This window comes from Leucopleurus acutus (genome assembly GCF_964270905.1).
Source record: "Leucopleurus acutus genome assembly, chromosome: 5".
Taxonomy (NCBI): Eukaryota; Metazoa; Chordata; class Mammalia; order Artiodactyla; family Delphinidae; genus Leucopleurus; species Leucopleurus acutus.
The window spans coordinates 60,246,818-60,271,532 of NC_139147.1; the positions used below are offsets into that span (position 1 = coordinate 60,246,818).

The 24,715-nt window shown below is 36.3% G+C and overlaps 1 protein-coding gene across 2 annotated transcripts in view; it reads left to right on the plus strand.

Annotated features, from left to right (window-relative positions):
* The window catches only part of ATP6V1A (ATPase H+ transporting V1 subunit A), a 55,386-nt gene extending 31,256 nt beyond the window's left edge, over positions 1–24,130 (plus strand). For both annotated transcript variants that reach the window (XM_082839980.1, XM_082839981.1), the window contains exons 3-15: positions 1,041–1,169; positions 2,975–3,189; positions 3,469–3,606; positions 4,872–5,023; positions 8,627–8,789; positions 9,318–9,426; positions 13,704–13,826; positions 13,920–14,034; positions 14,846–14,909; positions 16,391–16,594; positions 17,934–18,028; positions 20,000–20,171; positions 21,927–24,130. In XM_082839980.1, coding sequence (XP_082696106.1) covers positions 1,041–1,169; positions 2,975–3,189; positions 3,469–3,606; positions 4,872–5,023; positions 8,627–8,789; positions 9,318–9,426; positions 13,704–13,826; positions 13,920–14,034; positions 14,846–14,909; positions 16,391–16,594; positions 17,934–18,028; positions 20,000–20,171; positions 21,927–22,019 — 1,772 coding nt within the window. In that variant the 3' untranslated portion in view covers positions 22,020–24,130. The remainder of the gene's footprint in view (positions 1–1,040; positions 1,170–2,974; positions 3,190–3,468; positions 3,607–4,871; positions 5,024–8,626; positions 8,790–9,317; positions 9,427–13,703; positions 13,827–13,919; positions 14,035–14,845; positions 14,910–16,390; positions 16,595–17,933; positions 18,029–19,999; positions 20,172–21,926) is intronic.
* The last annotated feature ends 585 nt before the right edge of the window (positions 24,131–24,715 follow it).

Genomic DNA, 24,715 nt, shown 5'->3' on the forward strand with positions numbered 1-24,715 from the left:
ACAGTGACAGTCTTACTTCTTCTTTTCTGATTTGTATTCCTTTTATTTCTTTTTCTTCTCTGATTGCCGTGGCTAGGAATTCCAAAACTCTGTTAAATAATGGTGGTGAGAGTGGATATCCTTGTCTTGTTCCTGATCTTAGAGGAAATGCTTTCAGTTTTTCACCATTGAGAATGATGTTTCCTGTCAGTTTGTTGTATATGGCCTTTATTATGTTGAGGTAGGTTCCCTCTATGCCCACTTTCTGGAGAGTTTTTATCATGAATAGGTGTTGAATTTTGTCAGAAGCTTTTTCTGCGTCTATTGAGATGATCATATGGTTTTTATTCTTCAGTTTGTTACTATGGTGTATCACCTTGATTGATTTGCATATATTGAAGAATCCTTGCATCCCTGGGATAAATCCCACTTGATCATGGTGTAATCCTTTTAATGTGTTGTTGGATTCTGTTTGCTAGTATTTTGTTGAGGATTTTTGCATCTATATTCATCAGTGATATTGGCCTGTAATTTTCTTTTTTTGTAGTATCTTTGTCTGGTTTTGGTATCGGGGTGATGGTGGCCTCATAGAATGAGTTTGGGAGTATTCTTTCCTCTGCACTTTTTTGAAAGAGTTGGAGAAGGATGGGTGTTAGCTCTTCTCTAAATGTTTGGAAGCATTCACCTGCGAAACCATCTGTCCTGGACTTTTGTTTGTTGGAAGATTTTTAATCACAGTTTCGATTTCATTACTTGTGATTGGTCTGTTCTTATTTTCTGTTTCTTCCTGGTTCAGTCATGGAAGGTTATACTTTTCTAACATTTCTTCCAGGTTGTCCATTTTACTGGCATAGAGTTGCTTGTAGTAGTCTCTTAGGATGCTTTGTATTTCTGTGGCTAACACAGTATTTTAAATCAAGTATAATTTTTTAAAACTGTCTTTTTATGAGATAGTGTGTTCCATAGTAGGTATTTTATTTTTCCTATGAATATATGAGAGAAGTGTATTATAGGATTTATTGGATGTTTTAATTATCTTAATACTCATTTGTTCTTTTCAGTGGTTACAGCTTGTGACATGGCAGGTGCAGCCATGTATGAACTGGTGCGAGTGGGCCACAGTGAGTTGGTTGGAGAGATTATCCGATTGGAGGGTGACATGGCCACTATCCAGGTGTATGAAGAAACCTGTATCCTTTTTGGTTCAATTTCTAGCCATTTTCTATAAATCAGATTTGAAAGATTTATGGCAAAGGTATAAGCAGCACCAATGGTATCAGAAACGTGGAATATTGGTGTTTTGAAGAAACCCGATATATAGGAGTTTATTGAAGAAAGGTACTAAGAATTATTGCTCTTAGTTTAAGAAATTAGTATTATCTCCTGACCTTTCATTGCTCTTAATATTTCATTGCTCTTATTCCCAAGATCATACTTCTTTGGCTACTTAATTAAGTTTTATTTGGTACAGCTTTTTTGCCATATTAAAATATATGCTTATGGTACCTGTTCTCTCTGTCAGTATTGGAGTGCTAATTCTAAACAAAATCTGAAAATTTTTAATAAAATTCAAATTTTTAATTTGAAATTTTTAATAAAATTAAGAGTCTTCATAGCTATGAAATCATCACTAATCAAAAGGATATTTTTCTGTTGTTAGGTTTATCTTTTATTTAGTCTTCTACATGGCTTGAAGATTTAAAATAAACAAATGACCATGTGTATAGTGAGAACCCGCTCTGCCTTTGTTATCCTGTATTTGGCCAATTTTCAAAACAGACATGCATTCATGCAGCCCATTTTGTTAGTTCCATTTATTTTGTATCCTTCTAGTTTGTTATATGAACCAATATAAATATATATTTTTATTTTTATTTCCTTTTTTCCCCAAAAGATAGCATATTATAGGCACTGTTCTGCACCTTGTTTTTTTCACTTAAAAATATATGTATGGTGGAAGATGGATAAATATGTGATAAATATAGTACAATGTTAATGGTAGATCACTGTAAAATTCTTTCAGCTTTGCTGTAGGTTTGAAATATTTCATAATCAAATATTGGAAATATATTTTGGAGCTCTTTCTTGAAAAATTCGTAGAAGTGCCTAGTCTTTTTTATGTCTACATAGAATTCCAGCTTATGAATATACCAACATTTATTAATAAATCTCTTAATAATTGTTAAGTCTGAAGATTTTTTTGGTTGTTTCTTAGTCTTAAGAGTAAGTTTTTGTCCAGGTCCTAATATCCTTTTTAGGGAACTGATACTCCTCACCAGTATAGTTGAAACAAAGTATGATGGAGCTGCTTTTGCTTCTATTTTTAAGCCTGTGGTTCCCAAACTGTGCCCCAGGGCACTCTGGGCAGCTGCAGCAAACTCATGTGGGTGCCCCAGGATATTTTAAGGTTTTACGGTAAACATGGGGATATTAGACATTTTGTCAGACACCATGAGAACTAGTAGCTTGAGATAATAAACACTTTTATTATTTGACTGTACTATATTCTTGTTGATGATATCATATCTTTATGAAGCTGAGTTTTGGCAGTTGCTAAGCTAAAAACCAAGTGTCATACAAAAATGATGTGGGATGAGTATTCAATCTGACTCCAAGGTTTGGAAATTGTAGAATACCCAACAGGCACATAAATCCCATTTGTAAGAATTGAGATTATTTTATAATGAAATTAAAATGTTCTTTTTTCTTTCAATTTATGTATATTTTTCAAAGTACCACTTAGTTGTTAGGACATACACATATATTAAGATGTTTGGACATAATTATTTAATAGATGGAATTATATATATATATATATATCTTTTGTTGTAGGTCACTATCAAAAAGTTACTGAAACACTAAGGATGCTGTGGACTAAAAGTTTGAGAATCGCAGGTTTAGCGCCTTATGTATCATTTCCTGTTAAACTGTGGTATTTCCTTTTTATAGTATCTGTAATCTTTCATAGTGAGTTTTTCTCAACTGCCATTTCCAGCTGGTGTGTCTGTTGGAGATCCTGTACTCCGCACTGGTAAACCCCTCTCAGTAGAGCTTGGTCCTGGCATTATGGGAGCCATTTTTGATGGTATTCAAAGACCTTTGTCAGATATCAGCAGTCAGACTCAAAGTATTTACATTCCCAGAGGAGTAAATGTGTCTGCTCTTAGCAGAGATGTCAAATGGGATTTCACACCTTGCAAAAACCTACGGGTATGTCTTTGTAACCTAAATTTCTAAAATTGGTGAAAGAATGTGAAAAGAGTGTTTACTGAACTATTTTGTACTCTTAGTCAAAATAAAAATAGACCACAGAAGCATAGTTTACATCTTTTTTTTAGCTCCACTAGAAGGATTATAGAACAAATGTGTTCTATTGATAAGTGAAGCAAATGATTTAAATAATAGCAAGGGTGAGTCTGCTTGACGTTTATTAAACATTAAATGGTTTGACATTTATTTGAACATTAAACAAGTGCATTTGTTCTCTAGGTTGGTAGTCACATCACTGGTGGAGATATTTATGGAATTGTCAATGAGAACTCACTCATCAAACACAAAATCATGTTGCCCCCACGAAACAGAGGAACTGTCACTTACATTGCTCCACCTGGAAATTACGATACCTCTGTAAGTATCTCATAAACTTTATCTCACAAGAGTGGCCCCCCTTATATGTGACAGTTGCCCAGTTTTAGTAGTCTGAATAGTTACAGAATTCATATTTAATGTGTATGTTTTAAGCTACTCCCATAATTATTTTTTTATTTAAGATTTTTTTCTTTAAAACTTGAGCTTGGGAATACAAAAAGCAAAATATATTATTTCTTTTTGAAGAGAAATAGCTAGTATAGTATTTTCCTACCTTCTTAACTTATGCTACATTATTTAAACCTCTGATTCTTTAGGCATAGAATAGACTGATCTTTTTGTCAGTCTCTATTCACATAATGAATTGTAGAATGGATTATATAAGTTCTTACTCTGGGTGAGCCACTTAAAACTTAGTCCTTTAATGTTATTGATAGTCACATCATACCAAATACAGTAGATGCATGATAATCTTTGTGGGTATGAAGATAGCTTTATTGAGAGGATCATTATAGCATATAATTTTTTCCCAATAAAATATGATAAAAGATAATAATTTTCTAATCATTTCACAAGAATCAGTCTGTGCTCTACAACATATACAGAGCAAAAGAATTAAATCGGGATTCTGGGCAGTCAGCTAACCTTACTCACTAGCTTAGAGACTCACCTATACTTGAAAGAAAACCCTGAAGTAGACAGTTCAGATTCATGCATCAACAAGATTACAGATTTCTATAGGTCTATGGACTTTGAGATTGTTTGTGAACAGTTAAAACCATCTCAGTGTTCACAAATGTTAGAGTATTACTCATTATCTTTTTGCTTTTGTAAATAATTTAAAATATTTAACTTTATTAAATATGTTAGGGTTCTTAATAGATTAGTATTTTTCATTAAAGCAGTGTCAGAGCATTATAATAAAGTAAGCAAAATAAAGAATGGAAAATAAATTAGGAGAGCTTTCATTTCTTCCCTCCCTCAGTCCCAGGATTATCTTCTGTACCCTTCAAGATTTTTTCCTATGCATATTCATGTAATTTATTTAACTATCCCTCTGTTACTTGAGATACTCCTTTCTCCAAAACTTCTAAGCTTTTTTAAAAAATCATTAAAATAGTAACAATGCACCTGGTTTAAAAAAAATTAGAACAGTATGTAAAGATTTACAATAAAAAAGTATAAATCTCCCTCCCCACTTCCACATATCACCTCCCTAACCCCCCAAGAGAAATCTGGCATTACTTTGATTTTAGAGGAAGAAATGTTTATAATATACTTAAAGTCCTGCTGTATTTTTGTAGGATGTTGTGTTGGAGCTTGAATTTGAAGGTATAAAGGAGAAGTTCAGCATGGTCCAAGTATGGCCTGTACGTCAGGTTCGGCCTGTCACTGAGAAGTTGCCAGCTAATCATCCTCTGTTGACTGGCCAGAGAGTCCTTGATGCCCTTTTTCCGTAAGTTTGATTTGTGTCCCGTGGTTTTCCCTCAGAGTTATTATATGTGTTTATTGTTTCACTTCTTTATAGATAAAGATTTTATGTGCTAATCCTATAATACATTTTATCTAGAGAAATATATTTTACCAGTGCTTATTTAGAGAATCAAACTGTTGAAGAAAATTTAGTTTTTCACAGTTGCAAAAGGAAAGCATTATTTCTAAAGCTTTCTGAAAAAATGAAATTTCCAGAAGGAAATCTGTGCCAAAATAATATAACTATTTTTCTTAAGTTATCCTAGAATTAGTAGATTGGTGTCACTATAAATTGATGACTTCTAACATCAACTGGGTTCTCTATGCTACCCAGCAATCTTTCTTACTTTGTAGTCTGCTCTTTGCCATTTTCTTCATCACCTGCTTAAAAACCTCCTTTCTCTTTAAATCTTAGGCATTACCATACCCTGCTTTTCTTTTAACAGATAACTTCATCATTTAATTCACAGAAAGGACTGAAGCAGTGATGTAGTAATTCTTTCAACTTCTGATCACCAACCCATGTATGTCTCACTTACTCTTCAGCCTCTTACCTTTAAACCTACTCTGTGCGTTGTTCTCACTATTCCTCTCTCATAAAATCTTCAGTACTTTGACTCTTCTTATTTAGTCAGTACCTCCTGTTTCCATATCCTTCACTATCCAGTTTAAGTTTAATAGTCTATCACTTTTACTAACATCTGTCAGTATATTAAATTTTCTTGGTTCCTTTGTCTTCTGCCACGCCCACCTGGCGAAATATCAACTGTGAATCAGTCCTGCTAGCTCCTTCTCCCAAATCTACACACAAGCTGCTGAGAAAAATAAATGAGGCCAAGTTGGTATCTCACCACTGTGGCACAGTCGTTCAGCATTTCCCTAATTATCATTCTCCTGCTCTCCTCAGTGACTATTTCAAACCTCTCCACTTGCCTCAGAGCTTCAACTCCAGTCTTCTTTCTCCTTCATTCTCAACAAATGATCATGCTAGATCCTTCACAGAGAAATGACAGGCCATCAGATTTGGAACTCCATCAGTTAACGTACATTCCCATCCATCCCTTACTTCTCTCCTTTTTCTGGAGTTTATCCCACCTCATGTTTCCTCAAAGACCTCCCATTAAGTGATATTCTCTTTATCTCCCATCTAATGAGAAGAAATCTACCTTCGACCCTTTTCCCCTTTCTACCTTCCACTACGTTTCTCCCTATCTTCACAGCCAAACCTCTTTAAAAAAGTAAATGAGTTGTCTCCACTTTTCCCACTCTAATTCACTGTACTGATCTGCCCATGGTGCCACCCCTCAACCGAAACTACTCTCACTAACATCATCAGTCACTCCCAATTCAATAAGTACGTTTTAGTGTTTTCCTAATTCCTACAACTTTGGATATTGGGTATTGCTTTCTACTCCTTCCTCTTTGAAACACCCTCTTTCTTTGCTTTTCCAGTTAGCTTCTGTCTACAAGAAGCTATTGCTTATTCTCCGTTGCAGGTTCCTTCTCCCTTAATTTTGATATTTCTTAGAGGTTTTCCCTTTTCTTTCCTCATTATACATCTTACCCTCTGTGGATGACTTCATTCTCTCTCGAGACTTAAATGTTCATCTGTATATGATGATTTCTAAACCTGTATCTTCATCCCAGATCTCTTCTGAGTTCCAGACTCATACATCCACTTCTGATTATACCTCTCCTTTTGAATATCTTATAGGTGCCTCAAAGTCAGTATGTTTAAAACTAAAATCATCATCTTAATCACCACTCCTTTCCTTGAAACTTTGCTGCCTCTCTCAACCAATGTCATTATCATACATCCAGTGAATGCCTAATCTAAAATCTATGACTTCTCTCAAGTATCATTTTTACCCTCCCACATCTAATTAGTGAACTAATGCTGTTATTCTATTCCCTAAATATTTTTTATCTGCATCTGTCATCTCTACTCCATGACTATAATTAAGGATCTTACCCTAATTCCTGTAATAAACTCATTTAATCAGACTTCCCATCTTCAGTTTTGCCTTCTTTCCAAGTGGTTGTCCATATTACATAGTGATCCAACTAAAACACATATGTGATCCTGCACAATATTGCTTGAAACTCTTCAGAGCTCTTTATTGCTCTCAAGACAAACACACACTCCTTAACTCCTTACAAAGCCACCCATGATCTGGCTGTTGCTTACCTTCCAGTATTGTCTCAGCCACTTGCCTGCCCAACTGCTTCCTTATACACCATCTTCCAGGCTTAACGAAGGACTTTTAATTCTTCAAGCAATGCCTCCCTCTTGCCCCTGGACCTTTGGGCATTCTATTACCTCTATGTGGAGTGTTATTTCCCTGTATCTGGCTAATTTCTATTTTCTTTCAGGTCTTAGCTTCTTTCGGAAAGAATTTCCTAATCCCACTCCCATCCAGTGTCAGACTTTGTACTCCTTCCTGTGTACTCCCACAAACCTTGGATGGTGTCTATGATAGCACTTTTCACATTGGATTGTTGAACTTCTAAAGTGGGGCACACCCAGCCTTGCCTCCCCACCCTGGCTTAAAGGTGATTTGAAAGACGTATACAAAGCCATAGGCTGAATGGACATGCCTTCTTAGTGTATCAGAGTCACTGAAAGGTTTGAAGGAGAAAACATTTTAATGCGTATTAGTTTCATACGAGAAAAGTCTGTTATTATTATTAACGATGCAGTGTTTGTGTGAATTTTATGATAAAACACACTATTACCAAGGAATTTCCCTTAGCATTATGTCTCATTTCTCCTGCCCAGACACTCCTGCCTGACACACACATTCACCCGCACACACAAACACACCTGTGACATTCACTTCCCTCTGCTCTTAACTTCCTTCTGCCCTTAACGGTATTTCACTCTCCACTGACACTTTTTAGGGAAAGTTTGAAAGTGGTTGCTAAATGGTACTGTAATCACAAGCTGACTCTCCAGTTGACTCCACTGGAATGTGAGCTCTTTGAATACAGAAACATGAATATTTTCTCCGCTGTTGTCTCTCCAGCATCTCCAAGCATAGTTTGTAGTACCTTGGAAGTACCTCATAAATCGTTATTGAATGGGTAAAAGGGGGTTGACTGAACACCTTAACAAAAGTCTTCATTTATTAACCTCTGTAACAAGATAGGAATTTCTTAGATCTTATTTTTTACCTCAGAAGACAACTTTCAAAGTGTTTGTATTTTTCTTTCAGCTTTAATTCTTACATTGTCCTTTCATAAACTAATTGATTTAAGCATTCAGAATATCATTAGTACTATTTTATTTATTTTCATATTCCTCTTCCCCAGTTACCTTATGGAATATACTTTCACTTTTTGCTATTAAAGATGATAGAAATGATTAATTTATAATAAACAACATATACTACTATAGGTGAAAACTAGGGGAGCAATTGTTATATATCTATCTGTATATCTATCTTTGTAAGTACATATATAGATACAGATGACAGTATTATAAAGTGCTTTCGTTCTTTAACTTGTATTTCTGTGTCACTTACCTACTTTATTTATTGGTATGTATTAGCGAGTAAAGTAATCCGTGCTTGTTTTATTTGTATAGATGTGTACAGGGAGGAACTACTGCAATCCCTGGGGCTTTTGGCTGTGGAAAGACGGTGATATCGCAGTCTCTATCCAAGTATTCCAACAGTGATGTGATCATCTATGTAGGATGTGGTGAGAGAGGAAATGAAATGTCTGAAGTCCTCCGGGACTTTCCAGAGGTCTGTATTTATAACGCTTCCAATACTAATCTAGAGAAAATACCACTAATCAACTTTAATTGGCAATTAATAAAGCTTTGTGTTGAATCTGGAGCAATGCTCTCATTTGTCAAGGATCTTTTAAGGAATTTTTTTGATTATATCTGTGATTCAGTTTGTATACTCAAGGAGACGAATTTGAATTTTTCAGTGAAACACTTGAAAGTTTCTTTTTGTGGTCTGGTGGTTTTCATTTATTGGGAGAAAGATACAATAGGCAAAATATTTATAGGTGTGAACTTTACATAGCCTTTATATGATCTACTAGGTTACTGTAGTAATATTCCTTTTTCCATAAAATAATGGGCTTCATTTATGAAATGGAAATACTGGCTGTTTTCTTTACCACACAGTGGGATAGAGGGAAGAGGTTGGAGTGATGGGAATATGGCTTTGGGAATACAGATTATAAGAGGGATTAAATATAAACAAGTTGTGAAAAGGGGACTGAAATGTTCTAGGGATCACTAATAGATTGTTTGCCTCTAGCTCACGATGGAAGTTGATGGTAAGGTAGAGTCAATTATGAAGAGGACAGCGTTGGTAGCCAATACCTCTAATATGCCTGTTGCTGCTAGAGAAGCCTCTATTTATACTGGTGAGTATATGAATTGGAATAAAAGCGACTAACATATCTGTTCTTAAGTTTAAATCTAGCACCAAACTTTTTCTTTGCCAAAGAACTTTTCTTTCATTCTAAAGTACATACACACAACCATGTTCCTAGAATACTTTTTTTAATATTTCACATATTATTATATCTTGAGAATATGTCAATTTAAGACATTAATAGAGCTGCCACAATCTTTTTGATGACTTTAAAATGATGTCTCTTCTACTACTGGTTTTCCTTTTTTCATTACCTGTTTTACCATTGCTCTATCTCTGAATATATCTGTATCTCTATAACTTGAATTATCAGCTTTGAACTGTAATACTTTGAATATCAGTATGTTTATGTATTATCTTCCATCTTTGCTCCCACTTCCATCCAGCTTTTGGTGCTTTGATTTCTACATTTTCAGGATTTATAATGTTCGTATTCTGTTCTATAACCATAAATCCAGTATTTGTATTAGCCTTAGACCTAGTGAAATGGAGTCATGCCCACTGGCAGTCCCTTGACTACAGTTTTTCCATTTGTTTCATGGTTGGACAAAATTTGAATTCTTGTTTCTTTGTAAGTCTGGGTTTTTTCAGCTGCCTTTAAATTTTAACAGTTTGGCAGAGTATAAAATTTTTTGATCAGTATTTCTTGCCTAGAGAACTCTTATTTCAGCATTAAGTGCTGGGGAGAGATCTGACGCTGGCCTACTTTATTTCCTTTTATAGGTGATTTTTCTTTTTACCCAAAGGAATGTCTCTTTAACTTTGAAGTCTTTTTATTTTTACTTATTTTTTGGCTGCGTCAGACCTTCATTGTTGGGTCTTCGTTGCTGCGCATGGGCTTTCTCTAGTTGCCACAAGTGGGGGCTACTCTTCATTGCGTTGCATGGGCTTCTCATTGCAGTGTCTTCTCTTGTTTCGGAGCTCGGACTCTAGGTGCGCAGGCTTCAGTACTTGTGGCACACGGGTTCAGTAGTTGTGGCTCGCGGGCTCTAGAGCTCAGGTTCAGTAGTTCTGGCACATGTGCTTAGTTGCTCCGCGGCATGTGGGATCTTCCCGGACCAGGGCTCAAAACAGTGTCCCCTGCATTGGCAGGTGGATTCTTAACCACGGCGCCACTAGGGAAGTCCTAACCTTGAAGTCTTATAACTTTATTAGGATATATCCCAGTATTGATAGTTCTGATAATTTTTTCCTGAGACATAGTATACCTTTTCAATCTATGAATATGTCTTTTATTTTGGAAAATTTTTGAGAATAGTTTCTGAAACTTTTTCTCTTCCATTATGGTTATCTTCTTGAAGCTAAACATATAGCGTCTCCTTTAGCTGTTTCCATATGCATCATTTCCTCTCTAATTCTTTTTATTTAGCCTTTTATCCATTTTTTAACAGGGTAATCAACGTGTATTCTTTGTATTGCTTCCAGTGAAGCCTTTATGTTCTTCTAGCTCTTTGCTGAGTTCTGCTGGCTCATGAAACATCTTTTGTGATCTTACTGTATACTCCTTGAGATTTTTATTTTGTGGTAGGATGCAATATTAAGATTTTCTTTTATTAATTAATTGTGGTCACAGTTTTCATTTGTTTCTTGGCAGGTTCATTGTTGTACTCTGCTCTTCTGTCTCTTTTTTTCTTTTATTTTTGTTCCTGTGCTGATGTTTAGTATTACTATTACTCATCTTTGCAGGAGATGGGAGGGAATGGTTGTTACTATGGTCCAGGGTAGCAGGAATTCTTCCTGGTAATCTGTGAAGTTTGTTATAGCATAGAGTTGTGTAAGTTATTTTACTTTTTCTTTCCTGCCAACAAAAATCCGCAGCTACAAGGCCACTTACAATGAATTCTTTCTCTTCTACCCTGCCTCATTCACTTTTTACTTACTGAAAAGGAGTGCCTTCCTTTTTTTTGGGTCCCCATCTCTCTACTTCCCCTTGATGCCAAACTGGTTCCAAGGAACCCCTGCCACTAGCCCTGTACCCCTTTTACTGTGTTCCAGACAACGGATTCTTGGTTTTGCCCCTCAGGATGTACCTTCTGGTTTGCAAAAGCTTAATCTGAGATGTGCAGCCTCAGGTGAATTCTTGGTGTGTTCCCACCCCCTTGTTTGTTTTTTATCTCATTTAGTTGGCTTTCCTCATTATTTTGTTGTGAAGCTAAACATGGCCCCTAGTTTTTGACTATGGAGTTTGTGTTTCTGTATTTCTTGTTCTCCTTGTTTGGTGGTTACTCTTATGAGAAGAAGGAGAAAGTGACATGCTCATCTACTATTTTAGGACAAGAAGTCTACCTACTTCTTTTAAATGGCTGCACAGTATCCCTTTGTATGGATATATCGTAATTTATTTAACCAGCATCCTTTTAGGGGGCACTTGGATTATTGATAATATTTTTGCTCCCACAAACTTCACACCATAAAACATTCTTAAGCATGTTTTTTACACTGTGGCTTTGTATGTTTTATGTGCATGTTTCTTTGTATGTTTGTCAGGTAAGTTCTTAGAATTGCTAAGAATACAACTGTTAATATAGATTTTAGTTTCTAATAGCTCTTCAAAAGGAATAACAGTGGACAAGAATTCTGCTTCTTCACATACTCACCAATGCTAATTTCTTCAACACTTTATGATCATTATCATACAGAAAAGTTGAAAGAATATTACAGTGAATACCCATGTACCCCACACCTAGATCTGATAATTAGCATTTTACCGTCCCTGCTTTATTAGATGCCTATTCGGTCTGTATTTCTTACAGTGAGCTAGCATCTTTTCTGTGTGTATTCACCATTTGAAAACTGCCTTCTGTCCATTTTTGTATTGGTAGTAGTTGTTTATCATATGGATTGGTAAAGTTCTTTGAAATCAGTCTTTCATCTGTTATGAGTTGCAGATATTGTCCTAGTTTGCTTATCTTTTGATTTTGTCTGAGGGTTTTTTTTTTTTCTTGTAGGCACTGATATCTTTAGGTCTATGAAAGTGGTCTGTGAGACTTCTTTGAGGTTTAGTCATGTGTATCTGTCTCTTCTATCAAGTCTTTTTAATAAATATATACACACGGGCATTAGTGAATGTTATCACAGAGACATAGCGTATTTGTATAAGAGAGGATCTGATTCTACCATCAGATTGAAATATGTGATAATTACTGTGTTTTTTAAGCCTTAATAATGATAAGTGGGTTTCTTAAAGACTTTGTTCCTTGGATCATATTTTGGAAGCCTAAGTCAGTATTTTTTATTCTGAAGGATGTGATAAATAGTAAAGTTCTGAGTTTTCCAGCAACTATTTTGTTTTACTTATATAAGCATCTGTTTCTTTACTGGTAAAATAAGGGAATTAGGGCAGTAGATTTGCTGGAATCTACTGTTGCTTATGATGTAGCAACAAATATACATTTCTAATATCTTAGAGTTGTATAGTACTTTGTACTTTGCAGAGGGCATTTATAGAAATCTTTTCATCTGATATGTGTAGATAGATAGGGTGAGAGTTATTCCATTTTCACAGATTAGGAAACCACACTGGGAAATGAAGTTATTTTGCTAAGATTAATGACAGAATAGGAAGTAGAACCCAGGACTTCTTTCTGTATATGAGCTTCTTCTAAGTGGTTTACTGTATGTGATTTTACAGGAGAGGACCCAATCTGCATAGCAGAATGATCTGGATAATTAAGATTATTACTCACGTTAATAACATTTGTTACTTTTGAAAAATAATCAAACAAGCTAATTAGTTGAGGATTTTTTGATGCCTATGTCTAATTATTTCAACAATGAATGGGAGGAAAGTCTTTTCCTACTTTTAAAAATGTATACTAGGCTATGATAAACCCAAACATATAATTGCTCAATATAATAGACATTTATTTCAGATGATCCAGGCAATCTTCATTATTCTGTCATTTTTGGGCTGGGACGCAGGCTGAAAAGAGCTCTTTCATTTCGACACATATCTTCCATGGGTCCTGGGAGTTCTCGCCCTCTCAGTAAGCCAGAAGGAAGAAGTAGCATGGAAGGATGTGTGGCTTGCCTGGTGGTGGAACACATGACTCTTACATTCCATTAGATAGGGGTCAGTTACTTGCCACATCTAAATGCAGAGGAGGCTAGACAATATAATTCAGCTGTGTGCCCAAAAGAAGCAGCACAGATTATGGTGAACAGCTAGCAGTCTTAGGAACTTATTGCTTTAAATTTTTCTTAAGGGTGAAAAAGTCAGGATTATACTTTATAGGATTATAACTTGTAATATTCTTCCCAATTTAGGAATTACACTGTCAGAATATTTCCGTGACATGGGCTATCACGTCAGTATGATGGCTGACTCTACCTCCAGATGGGCTGAGGCTCTTAGAGAAATCTCTGGTCGCTTAGCTGAAATGCCTGCAGGTAAGTCTTTGTATTGCTTATTACATAAGCAAGACTGTTAGGATTTGGGGATTGGTTTATAACCTCTCCTTAAAATTTCTTTTCATTTTTCAGATAGTGGATATCCTGCATATCTTGGTGCCCGTCTGGCCTCATTCTATGAGCGAGCTGGCAGAGTGAAATGTCTTGGAAATCCTGAGAGAGAAGGGAGTGTCAGCATTGTAGGAGCGTAAGTATCAAAACTGTACTTTTCATAAGAAAAAAGGTTATTTATTTTAAAGAGACAATATTTAGTCCCCCTGAGAGCAGTGTTTTGTTTTGTTTTGCGGTACGCCGACCTCTCACTGTTGTGGCCTCTCCCGTTGCGGAGCACAGGCTCTGGACGCGCAGGCTCAGCGGCCATGGCTCACGGGCCCAGCCGCTCCGTGGCATGTGGGATCCTCCCGGACCGGGGCACGAACCCACGCCCCCTGCATCAGCAGGCGGACTCCCAACCACTGTGCCACCAAGGAAGCCTGAGAGCAGTGATTCTTAAGCAAGGTTGCACTTGAGTCATCCAAGGAGCTCTTTAAAATGCACATGTTTAGGTCATCTCTATATGTTCTGGTTCTATAGATTTGACTTGACTGATTTATTATATTCAAGTCACAATATCATAGAAATAATTTAGAAAATTATAGACATGTTAAGGTAAGACTGTATCATGATAAAAACAATGTGAAGATTCACGATCCCCACATAAAGCCATACTTTGTTCTCAGACCTTTTCCTTCCTTCCTGTTTCATCTGTTTGATTAGAATAGTGAAACAGATTATAATTAAATCTGTCTCATTTCTCAAACTAGAAGGTGTTTAATAGTTGTCATTCTTAATTTTCAACTTAGTACTGGTTTTTATTTAAGATTTTTGTATAAGATTTTCTTTCCGAAGGTCATATTTCTAAAGTTATTTACATTAAAATTGACTTGCAAAAAATTGCTTTTATATGCAAGTTATTTTCCATAAGCATTTCTAATGACTTTTTCTTCTTTTAAATTTAGAGTTTCTCCACCTGGTGGTGATTTTTCTGATCCGGTTACATCTGCTACTCTTGGTATTGTTCAGGTATATCTTTCCCTAGTGTAGTCAGCTTCTGAGCTCCACCCCACCCCAGGCTGTCCTCATGTTATCCACATCACTGTGAAGTATTTCATTTGGTCACTGAAGAGTAGGCAGCGGTAAAGTCTGTTTTAGCAACATTCTTACTACTGAAAGTCTTCAGTGCTGTCTGTTCTTTCTTAGCTCTTTATCTAGAGTTTATAATAGATTTAATATTCTGTAAGTGGAAAATACATCCGGGTAGCAAAGTTTTATTCGTGTTAGAGTAATACTACACTTTGAGTTAGAGTAACCCTAGGAGTAGAAACAAATGGGCCCAAAAAAGATACAGTGGCAAAAACCCCATAGAAGTTTCTCCTCGTGGTATGGTCCAAGGTAGGTAACCCTATGAGAGGGCAGCTCTTTTCCATTCCACAGTAATCCAGAACCAGCGCTTCTTCTACCTTGGGCTCCACCTAGCCTGGTAGTTGTCTGCATCTGGCTGGTACAGGCAGACTGTGTAGAAGGCACACCTACTTTGGGCTCAGGCCTGGTCACTCCACTCATTCTGTTAGCCACACCCAGATGAAAGCAAAACTTGGAAAGTGTAGTTTCTGCCTAGGCAGCTTCCCGGTGACAAGGGCATGAATTCTAGTGGATAGCCAGCCAACTTGGCCATTAAAAGTAAGCCTGGGGGGGGGGGTAGGGGGCGGGGATGAACTGGAAAATTGGGATTGACATGTATACACTAATATGTATAAAATAGATAACCAATAAGAACCTGCTGTATAAAAAATAAATAAATAAAATTTTTTTAAAAAGTAAGCCTAAATGAAAGATGTATATAAATCAGAGCTATAATTTTTTTAATGTTGATACATTTATAAGCATATGTATTATTCATATGGGAAAAATAGAATATTTGCCTATATTTCTGTCAGTTTCAGATAAAAGGAAGTGGTAGAGGCTAAATTTACAACTTTCAAGATGTTTAACCTTTGCTGAAATTTTGACTTTTTAATTGCAGGGAAATGGGGAGCAAAGTTAGGAACGCATAAAATACATATGAATGTTTGGCCTCAGAAAAATGACTGTCACGTCTTTTAGGATTGGCCCTTAATGATAGGGAACTGAATTTATTCAGAACATTTAGAGGTTTTCATTAAAGTGAAGTATCTATCTTAATAAGCATTTTCTGGTTCATCTGTTTATATTGCACTGTCATAATCTTCAAAGGAGTCAGTGTTTTTGCTATCAGATTTGACATACTATTAAGGAAATTTTGATTTGTAGATATTACCCATACTGAAACTAAAAGAAATACATTTTCCTATTTGCAGTTTTATTCTATTTCATGTGTACTTGTTATATACTAAAAAGATAAATAATTTGACCAGAAAAGTATAGAATTGCATATTTAGGACAAACAAATACATTTCAATACTTCAAAAAAAATTGTATTTAAGAAAAATTTTTATGTTTTGTTTTTGATTTTGTCTTTAAATCAGGTATTCTGGGGCTTAGATAAGAAACTAGCTCAACGGAAGCATTTCCCGTCTGTCAACTGGCTGATCAGCTACAGCAAGTACATGCGTGCCTTGGATGAGTACTATGACAAACACTTCACAGAGTTTGTTCCTCTGAGGACCAAAGCTAAGGAGATTCTGCAGGAAGAAGAAGACTTGGCAGAAATTGTACAGCTTGTGGGAAAGGTAGGTTGTAAAATCTTGTGGAAGACAAGTCTGTGAGCTGCAGTGAAGCTTTTTAAGAACTAACAGAACCTTGGATATGCGGATTCTTGCTGGGAGAATTAGTATTTATTAAATATTTTTTAAACTAATAGGATTTTAGATTATTCCTTTATCCAGAAGATATTTGAGGGACCTGCTTGTGTTATGGAAAGTAGAAAGATGATTGGTGTTTAGATTATTATTGAATAACAAACCACTCCGACATATAGTGGCTTAAGTAGTGTTTTTTTGCTCATGGTTTTTGGGTTTAGTGGGCTCAGATGGGAAGTCTTGCTTGGGTCCCCTCATACAGTTTTTGCAGTCATATGGTGGCTGAGACCATAGTCATTTGAAAGTTTCTTCCCTCACATGTCTGGTGCCTGGGCTAGGATGACTGGAATAGCTAAGGGTTGGCTGGGCATTTCTCTCTCTATGTGGTGTTTCAAAAAAAATCAGCCTATTTGTGTACCCACGTTCATAGAAACATCTAAGCACTAAAAGGTGGGAGCAACCCAGATGTCCTTTGCAACACACTCACGTGCGCACGCACACACACAATGGAATTAATATTCCATTTCAGCCTTGAGAAGGAAGGGAAATTCAAACACATGTTGCAACATGGATGAACCTTGAGGGGACATTATGTTAGGTGAAATAAACGAGTCACAAAAAGACAAATACTTATATGTAACGTATCTGAAGTAGTCAAATTCATAGAAGTAGAAAGTAGAGTAGTGGTTAACTGGGACCGGGAGGGCAGAAGGGGAGTTGTTGTGTAATAGGTATAGAGTTTCAAATTTGTAAGATGAAAAGTTATGGAAATCTGTTTCACAACAATGTGAACATACTTAACCTACTGAACTACACTTAAAAATGGTTACGATGGTAAATTTATGTTATATGTTTTCACAACAAAATCCAAAAAAGAACATCAATCAGGAAGCAGTTACGAAGTGAATTTATTATTTTAAAAAATTTTTTTTTAATTTTTATTTTTTTTGCGGTACACGGGCCTCTCACTGTTGTGGCCTCTCCCGTTGCGGAGCACAGGCTCTGGATGCGCAGGCTCAGCAGCCATGGCTCACGGGCCCAGCCACTCCGCGGCATGTGGGATCTTCCCGGACCAGGGCACGAACCCGTGTCCCCTGCATCGGCAGGCAGACTCTCAACCACTGCGCCACCAGGGAAGCCCCTGAAGTGAATTTATTAGTGATAGGTGATCGTGTGTTGATTATGTGGTTTCTGCATGCTAACTGGTTAGAACTATTGGTCCCACGTTGTGGCAGTAAATTTCTAAAAATGTATTTTTTTCCTCTTCTAGGCTTCACTAGCAGAAACAGATAAAATCACTCTGGAGGTAGCAAAACTTATCAAAGATGATTTCCTTCAACAAAATGGATATACTCCTTATGACAGGTAATCTAGCCTGATTTTCTTTTTTAATTTGAGGATATTCTATCACGTTTTGAAGAAGGAGCTGCCTACACATTAAAACCCTCCCCTCGGGGCTTCCCTGGTGGCACAGTGGTTGAGAGTCCGCCTGCTAATGCAGGGGACACAGGTTCATGCCCCGGTCCTGGAAGATCCCACATGCTGTGGAGCGGCTGGGCCCGTGAGCCATGGCTGCTGAGCCTGCACGTCCGGAGCCTGTGCTCCGCAACGGGAGAGGCCACAACAGTGAGAGGCCCGCATACCGCAAAAAAAACCCAAAAAACAAAACAAAACCCTCCCCGCCTTTTTTTTCTCATACAGACACACTCTGACTCAGTGTATAGGTTTATTTTATCTTTTCATAGCAGACATCTAGTGATCCAGTATGTTCCCTTATCTTGAGTTGGCTCCTTTTTCCAGTTATGACAGTGTTTTCACTCATTATCCAGCCATCTTTAATTAGATTAAATTGTGGCTTAGTGTACGGAGCCTGGGGATCATTGCCTGTTTCAGAAGCTTTTCTCACTACCTGTTACCACAGCCTGTGCCTCTTCTACTCTTTTCCTAAATAATATACTTTCGTGCCTCATTTCCCAAGAGTTCTATTCTTTGTATGTTTATTTATTTATTTATTTATTTATGGCTGCGTTGGGTCATCGTTGCTGCGCGCAGTCTTCCTCTAGTTGCAGAGAGCGGGGGCTACTTTTTGTTGCAGAGCACGGGCTTCTCATTTTGGTGGCTTCTCTTATTGCAGAGCACGGGCTCTAGGCATGCGGACTTCACCATTGTGGCACGTGGGCTCAGTAGTTGTGGCTCGTGGGCTCTAGAGTGCAGGCTCAGTAGTTGCGGTGCACGGGCTTAGTTGCTCCGTGGCATGTGGGGTTTTCCTGGACGAGGACTCGAACTCATGTCCCCTGCATTGGCAGGTGGATTCTTAACCACTGCGCCACCAGGGAAGCCCAAGAGTCCTATTCTTTTTCTTTCTACTGAAGTCCCTGTCGGACGTCTCACCAGTCCCTGCTACTCCTGCCCAGTGCTTGTTTTTCATTATTGTCTCTGCTACTTCCATGGCTTATTTAAAAGTTCCCATTTCTTTTAAACGTTGATAATTTGAACCCTTTCATCATAGGCTAGTTTTTCTCCCTCAATCATATTTGGCCCTGTGTAAGACTAAAGTAGAAACTGAACACATAGGAAGATTACCAGAATGTAAGACAAGCAGAAAATATGACAGTATAATCAGTAAGCCTCAAAAAAAACCTATCAGGAACTTAAGAAGCTCTAGGAAGCATCCACACAAAGGTATCTCCACAAAGGGAAAATTATTTGAAGAGAGTGTAATGGAGAGTGTGCATGAAATTGTGTATGCAAGTAAGTTTAAATGCGTTGGAAATTTGATTAGAATGCATGTGATGCAAGTTGAATATTAACTTCTGTGTCTTCATTATTAAAAGATATGGGTAAATGAAAGTGAACACATTAATGGAGAAAGGAAATTGCAGTTCCCTGCTTTCCTATTATTTATTAAACCTTCACCGACTGTCACAAGGGAGTCTTTACAACTCAGTTATTTTACCATTTGGGTAACTGCTTTAACTGCACTGTACAAACACAAACCCTCGGAGGTCATTAGATTGTAGCAGTACTGTTTCATTGTTCTTCCTGTTTGATTGTGTTAACAAAAATTAACGTCACTCTTTAAATAAAAGAATACATAGCTCCATCTCTCCATCCACCCCCTATTCCTGAGACATCTCTGTCCAAAAACTCTGGTTAAGTATTATTGATCTTTTCCACTATTCTTTTTTCATTCCTTATGTATCATGCAATAAATGTAAGTAGTGTGCATATCTAAATAAAGAAGTTAATGCTCTGGTATTTTACAGATGAAGTAAAAACTGTGAACTTGCTTTGGATTTTGTTTTTGTTTATTATTTTGACTTTCATTTATCCTAGGTTCTGCCCATTCTACAAGACAGTAGGGATGCTGTCCAACATGATTGCATTTTATGATATGGCCCGCAGAGCTGTTGAAACCACTGCCCAGAGTGACAATAAAATCACATGGTCCATTATCCGTGAGCACATGGGGGAGATCCTCTATAAGCTTTCCTCCATGAAATTCAAGGTATATTTGTTTCTACCATAAACTTTTTTTAGTAGTTTCTTTTTGATTTTTTAAAATATTTGGGTCCCAAACCTGGTGTGTGAAACTGGCATTTATCATTTTCATACATGCTCGGGTTATGTAAAACCAGAAGAGACCTCAAAGCTATGTTCAAATAGGAATTCACATGATAAAGACTATAGTATGTCACGTCTAAAGTAAACGCTGACGTGTTTTCCCTTTTGTCTTAACTGCCAGGCAATTTAGAGCTAAAATCATTGCTAAGCAGCAATTACGTTACCTCAAGTGCCTGTTAATATCTAATCCCGATGCTCCTCTGAAACGATTTCTGCTGCTTACTTCAAGTATCCTATTACACATCATTTTTACTTTTAAGTAGACTCTCATTCTTTGGGAAGTACACAAGACATAAATAGATAATTAAGTGAAATTATCTGTAGAAACTCAAATGTGTAAGATTGTTTTTAAAATACTTGATCAGTTGAGTTGTATTTAATTATTTCTAAGTCATGACATCCAAGTATATTTACTAATCTCCTACTGAGAAATTAAGAGTGATTCTCTGAATGTGTATGTTATGTATATAGTGTTTGCATTATAGATTGGAAGTAAATTTGTATAGACACTCACTGTATCAAGGATTTTAAAATATTCACACCATTTGAGTCCTGTCTTTCCATTTCAAAACATATAACCCAAGGAAATAATTAGAGATTTTGATATGGATGTATGTAAAAGATTGTATATTAAACTTTTAAATGTCATCCAAAAGTGAACGGAGCCATTGTGGCATGTACATTACAGCAAAAATATTATAAAGGCATTAACATCTTTTTTTCAAAGAATATCCAAAGACACAGGGAAACGCTTATGGTATAATTAGTGAAAAAAGTTGGTTGCAAAGAAATTCCATGTGTAATTTGATCCAAATTTTATTTTTTAAAATTATACATTCATAGGAAGATGATAAAAAAATATATGCAATAGTATAATAGTGATGACTTCTGGTAGTATAACTAAAGGTGCTGTCTTTTTTCTGTTTACAGGTATATTGTATCAAATTAACATTTCAGTTGTTTTTTAATATCATTAAATATTTTTCTATAGCACTATTTTGTGGCTGGAGAAGAATAATTTCCTATTCTTAGGCATTTAGGAAATTTCCAGTTGTTGGTATGGACAACTTTGTTCATGTAGTTGGTTTTGTGTCTTTTCCTAGTATATGTTCTCAGAAGTGGAATGATTGGGTCAGAGGGCTTAAACACTTTAAGGTTTCTTTCATACATTTTACTCAATTAAGTTGCTTTCCATACAGATTTTAAATGGGGTGCATTTTGAGGTTATTTTAGAAATTTTACTCCCCCCGTCCCAAGGTGATACTACCAGATCTTGAATAGTAAATTCTGTTTTGATTAAATTCCAACTATCATATACACAGAGAGGAATGCATCTAATACACATTGCTGCGTAATTCCCTAATATTTTGCATATCGTTGAGGGTAAATCCATTGGTTGTTGCATACAGTTAGCAAGGAAGACACAAAACGGAAATTTTGTCTTGTTTGGTTGGACGACTACTTTATACATTTCTACCCTTAAAGGAAAAAAGAAAAATAAGGTTAATTCTGCCTCCTGCCTGTGTTTTACCAGTGTATCTCAACCTAGTACTCAAATACAGTAAATATAAATAACTCACTATGTGTTCTGAAAATTATTTTCCAAAGGTAAATTAAATTCTGTCATGTCTTCTTTCAGGATCCAGTGAAAGATGGTGAGGCAAAGATCAAGGCCGACTATGCACAGCTTCTTGAAGATATGCAGAATGCATTCCGTAGCCTTGAAGATTAGAACTGTGATTTCTTTCCTCCTTTTCCTCAGCAAGCTCTCATATGTGTATATTTTCCTAAATTTCTCATCTCAAACCCTTTGCTTCTTTATTGTGCAGCTTTGAGACTAGTGCCTATGTGTGTTATCATTTGTTTCCCTGTTTATTTGGTAGGTCTTATATAAAACAAACATTCCTTTGTTCCAGTGTTTGAAGGGCCTCCCTGATCCTTTCTCCAAAGTGGTGAATGTAGTAAATAGGATATACAATGGCTACACTACTGTAAACGTGTATGTAGGATGACGTCTCTCCTTGTCCTAGGTTTGCCCTTTCCTCATCGCCATTAAATTGTAAACAGGACTACCGCGTGTACTCTCTTTGCAATGGCTTTGGAATGGAAGGCCAGACTTCTATACATTTTGTCAGGTTCATTGTGAAATGACTCAACATCTGTGTGGTAAAGTTATTTGCAGCTTAGCATTTTGCTAAGTAACCTGCTTTGTAGGAAATAATTACTTTTTTAAAACGTGAATAATTAATGTTTCTATTATGTGTTGCTTCCCCCAGTAAAAATCAAGAATATTTGTGGGAAACTGTTGAGAACTGTACTGTTTTTAAAGCAGGCATTTGTGGGACTCAGCACAATAGATGAATCAGTGACCTCTAAAAAAGTGAAAAAGGAGCCAGGTGATCAAACTTAGATTAACATCATCTTGTTAAAGCCTATTTGACTTCACTAGGAAAAATTTGGTATCAAGGACTATTATACTACATTACTAGGAAATTCTTTTTAAAATTATGTTTAAAACAATCACCGAGAACTTGATCCACATCACACCCTCTTTTTTTTCCTCAAACATCGTAGAACCCTAAGCTTCTAAGAATCATGTGGCAATGTGATAGGCAGTAAAATGCCACAGAGAAGATATTTAGTAGTGGTTAAAGGCTGTTTGCACCTTTAAGGACCAGCTGGGCTTTAGTGATTCTTGGGGCCAGAGTGGCACTATGTTTTTACAAGATAATGACATGTGTCACATGTTTGTTTGTTTGCTAATTGAATTTTTGAACAACCAGCTTCCTGATTGTAAAAAATATTATTCTTTCACATGGTATTTGATTCTCTGGCTCAAAAGATTTCTCAGAATACCTGTAGCTGTAGCAGCATAACAGTTTCCATTCTGTTTCATAGGGATGAAGTTAATTCTTATATCTGCTGATAACAGAATCTGGGTCATGTGAAAAAAAGATCATTTCTTCCTATCTTTTAAGTATATGTTTTAAAATAAAAGTTTCTGTGTTTGTATGATAAGGCACATTAGGTAATGTATTTCTTTTGGTCTGTTAAGGAAAGATGCAGTTAGAGAATTCAGCTGTGTTCGTTTAAATCCTTGCAGATTACATGTTCTTACAGTGGCCTGCTGTTCAGCATAAGTATTCTGCCATGTATCTTTTTTTAACCTTTCAGAATATTGGAAGATAAAAATTGTGCAGTGATTTGTAGAGACGTGGATGTAATGGTGCTGCTGAATCAGTTTGCTTTCCAATGTGGCCTCCTACCCAGAGGCCCTAAGACCAGTGGCAATTAAAAGAATTTCAAAAACTTTCAATTCCTACCTTAAACCTACCAGCAAACTAGGATTGCGTTAGTAATGAATGATATGACGAAGAAAGTTTGACCAAGTTTCTTTTGTGTTTTTCTGAATTTGCAATGTACGTTCTTACTCCTTTTTAAGAATGTTGATGTATGGGTGTGAACATGCTAGAGAAACTGCTCAGAGCCTCACTGTAAGTGTCCCTTCACCCATATGTTGTAGAATTTCACATTGGTCACTGATCATATTTCTTTAGTAAGAATGTGTTAAAGTTAACAACAGTCTTTTAAAAAGATGATGCAGTTCTATATTTATTGTGCTGTGCCTGATCCTAAGTGGAGCCAGTTAACAAGTTTCATATGTATTTTTCCAGTGTTAAATCTCACACATTGTACCCTTTGGAAACTTCCTTCCATCCTGACGAACGAATAGAAGAGGTCATATATATTGCCTCCTTATCCTTGAGGTTTCACTATCTTTATGTTAAAAGTTGTGTATAATTGTTAAAATCTATGAAAGAATAAAAAGTGGATTTAAATTAACATTTTTCCTTTTTTTTGTGGGTGTGGCAAGATCTGCTAAAAAAACGTGCCACCTTATTGTATTTCGGCTTGTTTTCAGTATGAACTTCAAAGTTTTTCATTTCCCTCTTTATAGATTGTTACTTAAGATCATGAAATTGAATTGGCGCCCTCACTATAGACTGCAGAAAGTCCTATAATCATGTACCACTGTGATTTGGAAATATAGTACATGGAATCCCATAGCATTCTGAATATTACTTTAAATTGAAAAAATGAATGGTTTCTAAAAGTAGACTTATAAATGAAAGGAAATCAGTGTACTCATCTCTACTTTTGGCAAATGAACTAAAGCTTTGTAATTCGTAATTCTGCAAGCCAAATTATTTAAGATCCAATGTAGCAACATGGTTTTTATTTCCTTAAGTGTATTTTTAACAATTTCTAAAGGAGTAAGAAGCAGTGTGAAATGAAAAACTCTACCAACTTTATGTAGAGAAATACTTAAAAAAATTCATGAGAAAGCTTATTCATTATAGAATGGGTGATTTTTATTTTTTGGTAATAATCCAATATTTTCAGGTTATTAGTTTTATTGTATTGCCA